At 38.6% G+C, this 13,401-nt stretch overlaps 1 protein-coding gene across 1 annotated transcript in view; it reads right to left on the bottom strand.

The window, feature by feature from the left end:
* The window catches only part of JAZF1 (JAZF zinc finger 1), a 190,272-nt gene that overhangs the window by 21,206 nt on the left and 155,665 nt on the right, over nucleotides 1-13,401 (bottom strand). The window contains exon 3 of the mRNA XM_065629477.1: nucleotides 8,350-8,546. Coding sequence (XP_065485549.1) covers nucleotides 8,350-8,546 — 197 coding nt within the window. The remainder of the gene's footprint in view (nucleotides 1-8,349; nucleotides 8,547-13,401) is intronic.

Here is a 13,401-nt window from a genome sequence, read left to right on the forward strand (position 1 = left end):
TCAAAGATAAAAATGAAATCACTTAAACAGAAAAGTTCTGTCTGTAAACACTTGGCCTTGTTTCGATTTCTTAGGCAAAACGTTAATTCTTTTGGTTTGGTTTTGTCAGTGAGTAATCAATAGATGCTCTTGCCTCTCTCAGGCACCCAGCCAGCCACCTGACAGCAGATGACGACCAGAAATAAGAAGAGATCCATTTCTGAAGCACTTAGCCAGGCACAGTGACGAGCACTTGAGCATTTTTCACCCTGGATTACTGGAAGAGCTCAACATCTGTGAGGTTAATGCCTGGCTCCCTACAAGGGGAATGTGGCATCTAGCTCTGAAAAAATGACATCTTTTAGCTGTTGCTGGGAACAAATCCCACCTGTGCTACGAAAACCCCTATAGGAAATAATTGCACTTTTACTTATTATTTTTCATTGTTATTGGAAACCTCCTACTATAGCTTTATTCCTTAAGGCAGAAAGTAGAAACTAGAAACTACCAGATTTTACTTATTATTCATGCTCAGTCACGACCTCAGCCAAAAGCTCATGTTAAAATCTCATACCATGTCTAAGCACACATACATTATAGTTAACTCATATGTTGATCAACTGTTTTGCACAATGCCATTCATTATTTTTTAAATTATTATTTATGTACTTATTTTTACAAGAACACCCATAATGCTCTGTTAGAATAGGTGCCTCAGACTGCTAAATGCTGGGCAAACATGTGTTTTTATTAATTAGTGTGCAGGATTAATATAGGCCCACAAAACCTGCAATTAGATGGAACCATTTTGGCTCCGATAATTATAAAGTAAGTTCTCTTTCGTCATCTGCACAGAAATGTGAAATCCTGGCACCAGTGAAGTCCCTCAGAGGGAAGTTTTGCCACAGACCACAATACAGTTGCCCCAAGATATTTTATCATAGATTTTATCGTACCTTGCAGGCCTGAAATATCGAATGCTTTCAGACAAACTTTCATTATGTTGGAGAGCAGAATTTGGTCTTCATTTTGTGAAGTACGGCTTAGTTATTTGCCCGGAGTGTTTACACAAGAGTGGGTCTATATATCTAATTTTTAATAAAAACATAGCATACAAGTTCTTCAGTCTCTGAACAGGCAATTAAGCAAGTAGAAACTTCTGTCAATATGAACAACTAATGAGATGGTTCCTCAGACATCTGAAAGTGTGTTTTTTCAAGCTGCAGTAGAACTCGCTTGATTCGTGCTTTACTGTGCTAGGCACCCCATAAGTCAAACACACAAAAATGTAGCACTCTCGGCCCACTTCTCAGCAATGATTTAATAAAAGAGCCCTGGGATTTGATCTCATATTTCTACTTTTCATTATTCCTTCAATTACGTCTGCATGATATTACGCTACATTAACATAAGGTGTAATAATTAAACCTGAGCACTTACAATATGCTAACGCAGGTGAAGAGTTTTTGAAGTGAATGGCTAAAATTTGGCTTTTGTGCATACATAAATTCTTGAGCTTGCAGCTCTGCAAGTGCAGAATACTTCATTACGGTCTGACAAAACGCTTGTTATGTGCCTGAAGTCAGGCACTCACCTCTTCAGTATTAGGTGCTTAACATTAACCATATGCTTAAGTGCACATGACCTGAATTTGTAGCATGGTTTTCAAAAAGCCATCAACGTGTGCTTGTTTCTACTGACTTGTCCTGACTCGCAAGTCTTAATTTCAAGGACATTCAAAACCTTAATCGAAGAATATTTTGCAGTTCACTATATTTAAAAGCAGTAGCCCACCACAAGAGACCAATCTCTCTCTAGCCATCGCAGTAGTGAGCCCATCTGCGGTCCACCCTGCTTCAACCTAACATGGAGTTCAGAAATGCCACCTGCTGACAGAAGCCAGAGGTTCTTATATAAATAGCAGTTCTGCTACAAATTCAGATTAATTTGGCTACGTATTAATAGCACAACCATGAACAAAAAAAGTCTGAGCACCTAAACTCTTCCTCCTCTCAGTCCTCAATTCATTTGTGGGGGGACACTCTGTTATTTTAGATTTCTACTGTCCCCTTTAAGCTTAGAAGCAGCTTAGCTAAACAGGTCTCTTTTTCTTGCTGGATTCTGTTTAACGTGCTGCTATAGCACTCTGCATAGCAGCTGTCTGCGCCATATGATTACTTCATTGCTGAAAGCGTAACATATGGAAACTGTACTGAAATGTTAGCTGCTTTGATATCTATGAAGAGGAATGAGCTTTTGCATTACAACAACACATTTTTTAAACAACTTAAAGTAACAGAAATTAAACACACACTTAGAATCGAAACCGTATTAGTTTCCGGCATGCCTGTTATTCCATTTCAATGCCCAGTTCCAACGGCTGGTTGCTATTGTGTTTTTGATTGCTATTACCACCAAACAATGGGTGGTTTTCTCTCAACTTTTGCCTTCTTGGAAAAGAAAAGGCAACAGATTCACGAGAAGGCTCTTGGGATTCCTTCATGAGTTGTCCATGCAGGCAAATGCTACACAGCAGAATTATAGGAACAATATGTAATTGAGGTAAACATTACTGGAAACATCAAGGTTTATTGGGAAAACTCAAAACTGCCACACAGTCCTTTGCTTCCCAGAACGGACAAATCCTTAATGGACCAGAAGCAAGGTGGATCCTCGCAGATCCATTTCTGAGTCCCAATTGTCTTTGGCAGGAGGACAAAGGAGATCCTTAGTTGTAATATGGAGAGTTTCCTCCCCTGTAAATTAGTCACCCATAGAGGGAACAATGAAGCTCTAAATTATTTCATCAGTAGCAAGAGCTCTTGTTAACACAAGAAGGAAGCTGTAATTTTGGTCACTCTTTTGTCAGTAGTTGCATCTGAATCCTGAACAAAATGCAGCTGAATAAAAGATTAATAGTCTAAGTTGTAAGAATCTATTAGTTTTATAGAATAAAAGTTTACATATATACTATTTTCATCTTCTAAGATATTCCCTAATGATGTAAATGGGATGTGACTCTTTATTAACTAAGCCTACCACAAACACAAATATATGTAAAATCATTATAGATATTTCAGAAGGCAGTCACACTAGGTATCGAAAGTATTTCTAATTACAGCAGGCTCTGAAAATACACAGTACCTGAAGACATTTTTTTTGTGCCTGAAAATATATTGAATTTCACTTCCTGTCTTTGCATCACATATTACATAAAGTCATGGTTCACCACTTGTATGATTTATTAGAAATAAATTGGCCCATTTCACATGATATGTTCAAGTGTCTGAAACAGTCCAGCTTTAGGATTACTGACACAGCTACAAAATGGTCTTGATTTCAGTTTAAGAATATGCTCTATATATCTAAAAAACTACTTGGTTACTATATATCTACTAAATCATCATTCTAATGTAATCCTCAGATGGTAAATGTAATGGTTTTTTATCAATAGTAGTAACTTGAAAAGCCTCAGCCGCAGTTTTCTTTTAAAGTCTTAAAATATTGCTGTACTGAATTTTTAGGTGTATTTGATTACAGTATCACTGTTTAGATCTTAGATTCCTTAAATGTTAAGGGAAATCCTACAAAGTATTTTTTACTCCAAATTCAAATTAATTATTACTTTCATGTTTTACTAGAAAGAAAAAGGTGATTGAAAAGTTAGGTATTTTCTGTGGGTAGAAAATAGGGTCATTTTTGTACATACTGAGTTTGAGCAAGTGGAAGTTTCAAGGAAGCTGGACATATTAAGGAAAGGCAAAATCCTTCGAATGCAGTCAATCAAATACGACTCCCCAGAAAGGCATTTATCCTAATTAATAAGACAAACCAACAGTTAGTCACCTACTTAAATGACAGCTGCAAATCAAAACGGGACTTGCCAGTTCTCTCCGGGGGTCAGCTATGACCACCCATGAAAACTTGACTCTTTCACCTCCTTTATAAGTGGAAGGACCGACAGACGCTTTTCCAGCCAAGCGCAGCATCCTCAGCGCTCCCTGCCAGGCCTGGCTGCCATCGCTGCCCAGCACCACCAGCCACTAAGTACGTCTATAAACCTATTAAAACAGCATAAATGTTATAACTTGCAATCTATTAAAACAAAAATCAACAGGAAAGGAGGTCTGAGAGCCAGTTTCTTCAGAGCAAAATGTAATGCTAACTATGAGGTTTTCATGTATTTCAGCTTTTTTGGGGGGAGTGGGCACGACTTAGGGTTGAGCCATTAAGAAGCCAGTTGGTGGTATTACACTCTTGCTTTGGGATTTATAAGAAAACCAAAAATTCACTCCAGGCTGAAATTTACTATCCCGTGCCTGGAATCATAAAAAAAAAAAAAAAGAAAAAAAAGAAAAAGTTGTCATAAATATGGAAGAAAAAACAAACACACACAAACCAGTGGTTTCAGATAATTTTTGGCACTTCTTCAATGCAAATTTGGCTTTATTATTTTTTTTTGTTTTTATAAGTCTGAGACTCGTTACTATGAATTACTTTTGTGACTAAAATTAGGACCAGGTTATTTTAATAATGAATTACCAATAAGTTACTAGAACTGAGTCTATTTTTTAAAGTTTTTCAGTATGAAGAGATATGATAGTTTTCAAAGGAACGTCAATCCTCTGACTCACACTCAAAAGCCAGGAAGTCAGGGGTGGAAATTTCATCTGTGAGCCACATAGATGTATGAAAACATTTAAAAAATTAACAGCGTATGTTAAAGATGCAATGTCAGCCCCATTTTTATCTGTAACTAGACTTAATTAGTTTTGTGGGTTTAAAATTGACATTTAAAAATAAAGGCAACATAAGTTATTGTGACTTAATTGAGTGCTCCTTAAATAAAGAGATATTTCAATGTTTGCAGACTGTTAACGTCTTTCCAAAATAACCTACTTGCTGGTGCTACTTAGCTATATTTCCCTATCACCCTAAGGAGTCTGTATTGCTGATGGAAGCCATTTCTTTCACTAAATCCTGCCTGCGAACTCTAGCAAGAGCATGTAAGCCTGCTAAACAACGTCTCCAGGGAGACACTATTGTTAAAACGAAAACTGGAACAAATTTTTAAAGTGAACTTTCTACAATCATTAGAGGACGCAGGTCTTACGAAGAAGAGAAAACTTGTTATAGTAGAGGGAACAAAAAGCCAAATATAAGTGGAGAGCACATGCCAGTCACCCCTGAGGGAACAGACGGGAGGTATAGAAAATTAACTGCTGCATTTCTGCTTCCCACCAAAACCACAAACGGGCCATTTCAGGGGACTAACACATACAGAGTCTGCAGATAAATATGTGTCTACCCCATTACCTGAGAAGAGCCTTAGAAGAGCACACTTTGCTGAATATTTCTGCTTCTACATGAGTAATCTCATTTACACAGAAGAAGGTGCTACACATATGCGTGCAATGTTTGTGGCATGTATGTGTGTCAGCTTGGAAGCTGCTCAGTTCTGTCTGCGAATTTGGCCCGTAGTGTTTTGGCACAGGTTTTTACTGCAGAACTCATACATTCTCTGCAGCCAAACCACCTTGAACTGTTTCTTATCAAATTTCACAAGCTAAGTGGGTTTGAGTCTGGCCAATACATGGGTGAGAGATCATTATATGAAATTATGCTTTGCTGAAAAAATGACAACAGTAGCTTAACAGCATGAGGAAATGGCAGGACTTAGCTGTAAGGACATGGCCAAAGGTGACTGGGATTCAGGCAGCTGGTGGCTTTACCCAAGACAAGACAACCGCACCTAGCGAAGCCAAGACGAGCAGCATACGTAAAGCGAGGACAGCACATTGAAAATGGGACCCTAAAGATCAGTAAGGTTCCTGCTTTCTACCTTGAATGAGAATGGCAAACAGCCACTCTCTGCTAAGGGACGTGTGTACTTGTCTGCCGTCTCACCAGCCTGTAAGGTGTGCTTGCTCTCTGGCATCTAAAGTGGCATCGTCTTGCAGTTACACCTCGTGCAGCGACAGTAATGCCAGGCACACCGCTGACATTTCATGCCCTAACAAAGCGTCGAACAACTGAGATGGAAGATAATAAAAGAAAAACTGCCATTCTGAATGCTTCATTAACAAATTGGGTCAAAGCAATCCCATTTTATTTTTGACAAAGTATAGGTCTAAAGAAGGATCATGACAACCATTATATTTGGATTATGACAAATAACACCAACCCAGATGATGCCCTTTCAAGCAACCTAAGGAAAAACAGCCTCTTTATTTTCTTAAGTTACCACAACATACATGTTTACCTGTATTCAAAGACGAGTTAACAAGAGTTTGCTCGGAGCACAAATCAAACAGGATCGCACAGAAGGAATACAGCAATATTCTTCATTCGCACTGGATGCAGTGGAGGGTATGCCTGCAGGGCTTGAAAGCTGTGTAGGCGCTGCAAGGCTGAAATGCAGGATGATTTACATACTCTAAATTGTTTCCCTGAAACAGATCTTGCCAACTATCCTTGGTTTTATCACCTTACTAGTTGACTGCTGTATATACTTGCACTTGAGGGAAAAAGACTCGCATCAGCCAGTAACAGACATGTGAGCTGCCCGTCTAAAATTAGCCTGCTGCCCTTCCTGGGCTCCCTCAGCAGGCACTGCCCTGACAGAAAGCAAAACTCAGCTGTGGCAGGACTTGAAGCACCTCATCTATATAAGTCATAACCATCATGGAGAACAAAGTCCTGTGCCAAGCAAACACTGCGAAAAATTCTGCAGTTATCAGGAAAAAAATCTCAACACTTATGTTAGGTCCAGAGAAACTTTTTAAGATGACAAAAATGGAAATTCTGGGGTGAGGCTGCTGAAATGCAGCTCAGTTGATAGTTGTTAAAAAGAAAAAAAAAAAATCTTCCAGAAAGAATATACAGTTTTTGCTACCAGGCTATTACAAACCCTAACCTTAGAACAGGGCTCCAACGGAGAACTTGGAACAACGGGTGCAGAAAGTGGAAGGTGGTATTATTTATAACCTGGCAGGCAGGACTCCCAAAAATGCAGCTAGCCAAAACAAGCTGATTCTCCTAGCTACAGGTAAAACAGCACTCTGAGTAACTGAAAAAGTTTGAAAAATATATAAATAATAAAACCAGAAGTATTTCAGTAGACAGATACTGGCTTTTTTTTTCTTCAGTATTTGATTGAACATGTTTCGAAGAGTACACTGCTAACCAATGTTCCTGACAGATGTGCAAAGTTATACTACCTGACCACATCATGAATTAGCCTTCCAGGATGAGCTGTACAAAAAGTAAAACAAAATAAAGCAGAAATTCCTTGACATCTGTAGGATGTCAAGGAAATGAATCAGTTTCAAACAGGAGATAATTAAGAAAATCTTACTTGTAAAATTTTCCGTATTACATTAGGACTTCATCATTTAGCTGTTCTCAACATGGTTCCCTTTTTCTTATCCAGGGACACACTGAACAACCAATTCCATTTCAGAACTTCCAGAGTGTCACAAGGACCGTTACAACTTTTCCATTTAATTATTAAGACTAAAACATTAAATAGCTTACATAAAACACATGGCACAACAGTTTATCAAAGCATAGATTCTCGTGATTTACTATTAATGAAATGTTGAACCTGTTTACTACAGAACAGAATAGACATCTTTTCAGAAGGAAATATTGGTATTTAATCTGAAGTGTATCAGAATTATCACACAAGATGTCTACCTAATGTAAACCAGACTGACTCAGGACAAGAGGTCTGGTTCAGCTCAGCAAGCAATTATCAGTTTCTCTAATCAGTGCAAAAAAATTCCCAGGAATTTTATACCTGGGAAAAATCACTGGAATACTTGCTTTTGAAGAAAACACAGATCACTTTATTCATACTTTTTTTGAACGTAGTTTCCTAATGACAGTCATGTCTACATGATGAGAGCAGTTGACATTCCTCCCTGTCCACTTGTTTATCTATGAATTCAACTCCCCCTCAAAAAAAATTAAAAAAAAAAAAAAGGAAGAAAGGACCAGGGGAAGATCCCAAGCACTTTTACTTGCATCTTAAACTGGCACTGCACCATGTGCAGAGCTCTCCTACTGATACATGAGAGGTCTTTTTTGCACATTTGGTATTCCTGGTAAGGTTAGTTTCTTCATGTAATAATTTCAGCTGTGATTTTTAAAGTTAGTGTCCTTCTCTGCTTTAGAAAATAGTTTGGAAACAAATGCTCAAACACATTTTAGAGATTGCAAAGCAAACACAAATAAAAGAGCTCAAAACTTTTCTGTTTTATTTTTAGGGGATCCTCTTCCCAATGCCTCAGTATGTCTATTGTTCTTCAAATGCCACGTAGCAAAATCACTAGTTTATTTGGGATAAATCAAATGGTAGGTGCCTACCTGTAGGAGTACTACTGCGAAATGAAGAGGAGGGAGTGATTGGAGGGGTGACTGGAGGAGTAAGGCTTCCGCTGCTGTGGCGAGGTGGTGTAGATACATTCCCACGGGACACTGTGCTTGACAAAGTCAAAGAGAGTTTCGGCTGAATCTTTTTCTTCAAAGACTCCTGCTCACGTCGAGCTGCATCAGTCATAAATCTAGAACAAGGACAATCATGAGAGTGAGAGGCTTGAAATACCTACAGCTTGCTTGTGAACAGTAAAGTCATAATTTTTCACCCTCAGTGACCAAACAAAGCTTCAAACGCAACCATGACAAGTTTCTCTGCAATACACAGATTTCAAGAATACAAGCTTCTCCATCAACAGCTTTATTTCAGTGTTTAAGATCTGTGCCATTTGCTTCCGATTTTTATAGAACTTATATTAGACATTCGCATCATGTGCAAACACACAATTTTTTTTTTAAACTCCAACCAGATATCAGCATTGCACACAATATTAAAATAACTATACTCAATCCTTTACAATAAGTACATTCAATCCTTCTGTGAAAAAGTAGCTGAGTAGATATAATGGATAAAAATGCTTGGGGCAAATGTATTGAATCTGAAGGTCAAAGGGATAGTAAGAATTGCATGGTATAGATACATTATTTCCAATTAAGATAATCAGTTCCTTTTTCTAAAGGTTTTAGATGAAGTTGCCTGACATAAAAGATGTCCAATTAAATTGCAATTCCTCAAATCAGAGTTCCAAACCCTTGAAAACCAAACGCGGTCTCCCAGCAGAGCTTTGGTACTTGCTGCTGAAGGCTTAATGCTCCACGTTCGTGTCTGTTGGATGCTGAGCGGCCGTTCCACCAGCATGACACAAGTCATGCACAAGTAGTGCAGTAGTTCCAGCAGCGCAACTGTTTGCATGGGCTCTCTCACTTGGAATAAAAATAGCTTTTTTTTGCACTTTTCTTCTGATTCTTTCCAAAAAAAGAACAATTCAAGTGAAAAAAACCACTTTTATTCCAAGTGCCTACACAAAGTTACACCAGAACACCTGATAGTGCATTATGGTGGCATTCAAAGCATCGCTGCTGGTATCTGCATTAACCCTCACTTGTGGTTCTCCCACAATGGGTTCTCTGCAACTCAGACCTCATTCACCTAGCATTCAAGCAGTATTTTAATCCTTGCTCTTTCCCCTTCTCTGCATAAGGAGTCATCTTGAAGGATTCCTAAGAAGACAGGCTGAAGTAAATCCCCTTGGTCGTTATAATCCTCTGTCCTTCATGCTAAAGTACAAACTACACTCGTCAGTGAATAAAACAACAGGCACTAGCCTGTGACACAGAATAAGAAGTTAAGTTACAACCAGACATTGGTCTGACCAGGTTACAAAGAGTAAACCAGGTTTTAGCCAAGACACAAGCTTTACATGATGAGCTCTTGCAACCTTGGCAAACCACGAATGAAAGAAGGGGTTTTTAGGCATCTGTGGCAAATATAAAATAAAAAAATTGCCTAGATATCTAAACTTAGCTTTTTTTTTTTTTCAAAAGACATCTGTGTGCTTTAATACAGCCTCAAAACAGCACGGCATAACATTTTAAGTACCGTTAGAGCAATAAAGATGTATCCTGTCCATCCGTACCATGAAGGCATTAATAAGTGGATCTTTGCCATGATACGTAACATCAGCACACAGTCCACAGACATTAATAAACAGCTATATGACATAGCTTATCTTCTTCGAACAGAGACAATACATCATGTCAAACCCAGATATGGCATTCTTTAAGAAGATAATATTTAAAAAGCAGATATCCATAGCAACAGTTCAGTTTAAAATTTCTCTTCTCTAAAAAAGAGAGCAGACATTATTGACAACACAGCTCCCAAACAGGAGTCTAAATTTCATTCAAGAAAAAAAGAAGTAAAAGGATCTTAATAAAATGGGCATTCAGTACATATTTGCTTTCCTCTAACTAGGAAACATCTAATTCACTATTTTTGGAATGTGTACTATGATGTATGCTTGCTTCTGGATGGGAAGCCTTATTCCTTAAGAAAATGTTATGGCAACTTTATAAATCCTTGAAAACTTGGAAGATAACCTCAAGTGTGAGATATTAACAGCAGCAGCATGAAAGCTGCTATGTAATAAACTCAGCCACAAATAACAATGTTAAAATAATATTGAGGCATAACCAGTCTGGTTGAAGTCCATAAAAATCAGGAAAATCTGAAGTTATAGCTGAAACTTCTCCCTGTCCTGTTAACTCGCTCCCATTTGGGCTAAACAAATTGGGTATACTCCAAAACATCATTTGTTGTCTACACTGTGAACCTGAGAGAAATGGAAGGCAGAGTCTGTTAAGAAGTTTAGTTTCTGGTATCTCAAGTATTCAATTAACCTTTTCGGATCCAAACAGTCCCATACATGTTTGCTGAAGCACCGGCAGTGCTATAGTTTTGAAAAGGAAATTTTTCTAAATGTATTAAAATAAAACATTTCTCAGCAATTGAATTGAAATGCAGTACTAGACTCATGCCTAACTATGGTGGTGGTCTTCAAAGCTTATAATGATGGGTGTACAATGCCATTTCCAACTAAGGCTCTAATTTTCACGTTGAAAGTACATTATGGTTGCAATATCAAGTGCTCAGAAATGAAACATGCTGGAATTAAGGTTGAATACTGGTCTCTAAATTACATGATTGCATACAATTTTCCCTGCCTCATTTAAATGCATAAGATGTGTGGGAAACTGAAAATGAACTGTAACTAACAAAGGCTGCTGTAAGACCACTTTGGTTAAATCCCATCTCGTTGCTTAATTGCCTCTCTCACCATCTTCAGAACCATCTCCTTGCTGAACAAATCTACCTCTGCTATTTTCAACTCTTATTCAACTCCATAACCCTGCCTCCCTAGTTCTACCACTACGCAGATTTTAGCCATCCTCCCTGTTGCACGGGATTGTATTTACACCTCATAAGCCTCTGTCTCCAAATCTAATATACCACGCAGGCGCAGTGGAACAAGGAGAATCATTCAGTTCCCAGCCATTCACTGACCCCATTTTGACAAGTATGGGTTTGTGTGCCTTCTTGCAGATGGTTCAAAATGTGAGGGAGGAGCCCATTCCTTAGAAAAAAAATCTCTTCTACCCCCATTTTAAATTTCCTCGCCCTTTCACCTTCTTAATAATTCAACCTCCTGCTCCAAAACACGTAGGTGCAATGATTTCTGCATCAAGTGCTTGCAGCAAGTTTAATAAACATGAGCAAAATATAGTATTTCCCCCCTCCTCTCATTCCCTGGAATGGTTCAAGTATTTTTATTGAAACTTTCCCAAGAAATTCAGCCTGAGGGAGACACCCAGCATGGAAAATTTCAGCCCAAACAGCTCAATATTGGCAACATAATAAGCAACTGAAAGAGTCTTATAATGGAAATTGTTGCACAACCTCCATATAGGTGGCAATATAAGACAACCAGCATTAGCAGTTGTTACCAACATAAAAAGTTTTTTTTTTAAAAAAAAGCAGAGGCTATGTCCAAATTTTAAAAAAAGCCTTTTTCAAATCAAACCTTTGCCATGTTTAGAAGTCCTGTTGCCCCCAAAAGCTTTGGAATCAAGAAAGAACAGAAGCAGAACACACTCACCCAGAAACTTCCTTGAGCTACTAGCGTGTACCCACTGTTTCAGGATCATGCCCCAGTATGACTCACATGACGGTGTCAGTTAGTTTGTCATAAAATTCTTACTACACACAATTCTAAGACAGTTTAAGAGCTCTGGACTCTTACACCCAGATGGAGGGTAAAGGTAGTTATAAAAGTGAGCTGCAAATAAACTGGAAGTTGTTACGTGAGATCTCACTGGAAAGGGAAAAAAACCATACAGATTGCCCTTCAGAACATAACTTCTTTTAATAATGGTCATCAGGGAATGAGGCACCCTTTCCTCCTCTTCCTTGCCGTTAGCTCTGCTCAGACCAGATGTATTCCTATGCCCGCAGACATTTACACAGACAGTGAAAAAGATGCATCACAGCTACCTTGTGGGATGTGAATATTAATTTGCTACATTTGGCTTCTTCACGATCTGGTCTCCAAAACATACATAGAGGAGATGATGCAATCACAAGTCTATCATCTCCAGTTACTGCACGCACACTAGAGAGGGCAGGGGGATTATTCTGAGCTTGCAAAACAAAGATTATGCTGTGGAGATGCCCAATCCCAGGACTGCTCCACAGCACTGCCCAGTTGCACACCAGCTTAAAAAAAATGACAGCACGACCTGACAGTAACATACACACCTTGTCCTGTGCCTCGCCGCACCAAACCACGACGGGAAAAGGTAGAACAGAATTTGTTCTGACCTTTTCTTGTTATCACAGCGGTAATTACAGGAAAACACTGACAGTAACATTCAGCTCATATTATTGTTTGCCTAATTTGGCTAACCTGTACTGAGAAAAGCCCATCACCTTTCCCAGAACATAAGAAATCATAAGAAGCTGCTGAGCTTCCACCACTTGCATTTCAGCAGACTGTTCCTTAACCAACACTTTGTCAACTTCAAGATTTATAGGAAAGAGGAGGAAAAAAATCCATGGTGCTTTACAGCAGATTTGTGCTACCTTCTGGTTGTATTATATTTAGATCAAAAGTGGTCAAACTTACTTGACAGACAGGGCACACACTAGCTTAACGACATACTACATACTTAACTACATACATACATGAAGGCCAAACATAAGTTCTCCTGCTACTCTTTACACCTATCAGAGCAAGGTGCTAGATATATCTGCATTTCCCCTCAATCTTTTCCCACTTATATTTAAAAATATTTATGCAATTCTTTGTCAGTGCCGTACCAAGAGAAATGAGGTGGGGATGGTAATTTTAACTCCCAGTCTTCCTTCCATTAGCAGTGTTTAGGGGAAAAAACAAAAGGCTAGGATGGAAAGCACTTCTGGTTGTACAGTATTTCGAAACTTTAGGAGACCTCTACTTTGCAGAGGGATTAGGAGGACCTACTTCT

The sequence above is a fragment of the Caloenas nicobarica genome, chromosome 2, assembly GCF_036013445.1.
Source record: "Caloenas nicobarica isolate bCalNic1 chromosome 2, bCalNic1.hap1, whole genome shotgun sequence".
Classification (NCBI taxonomy): domain Eukaryota; kingdom Metazoa; phylum Chordata; class Aves; order Columbiformes; family Columbidae; genus Caloenas; species Caloenas nicobarica.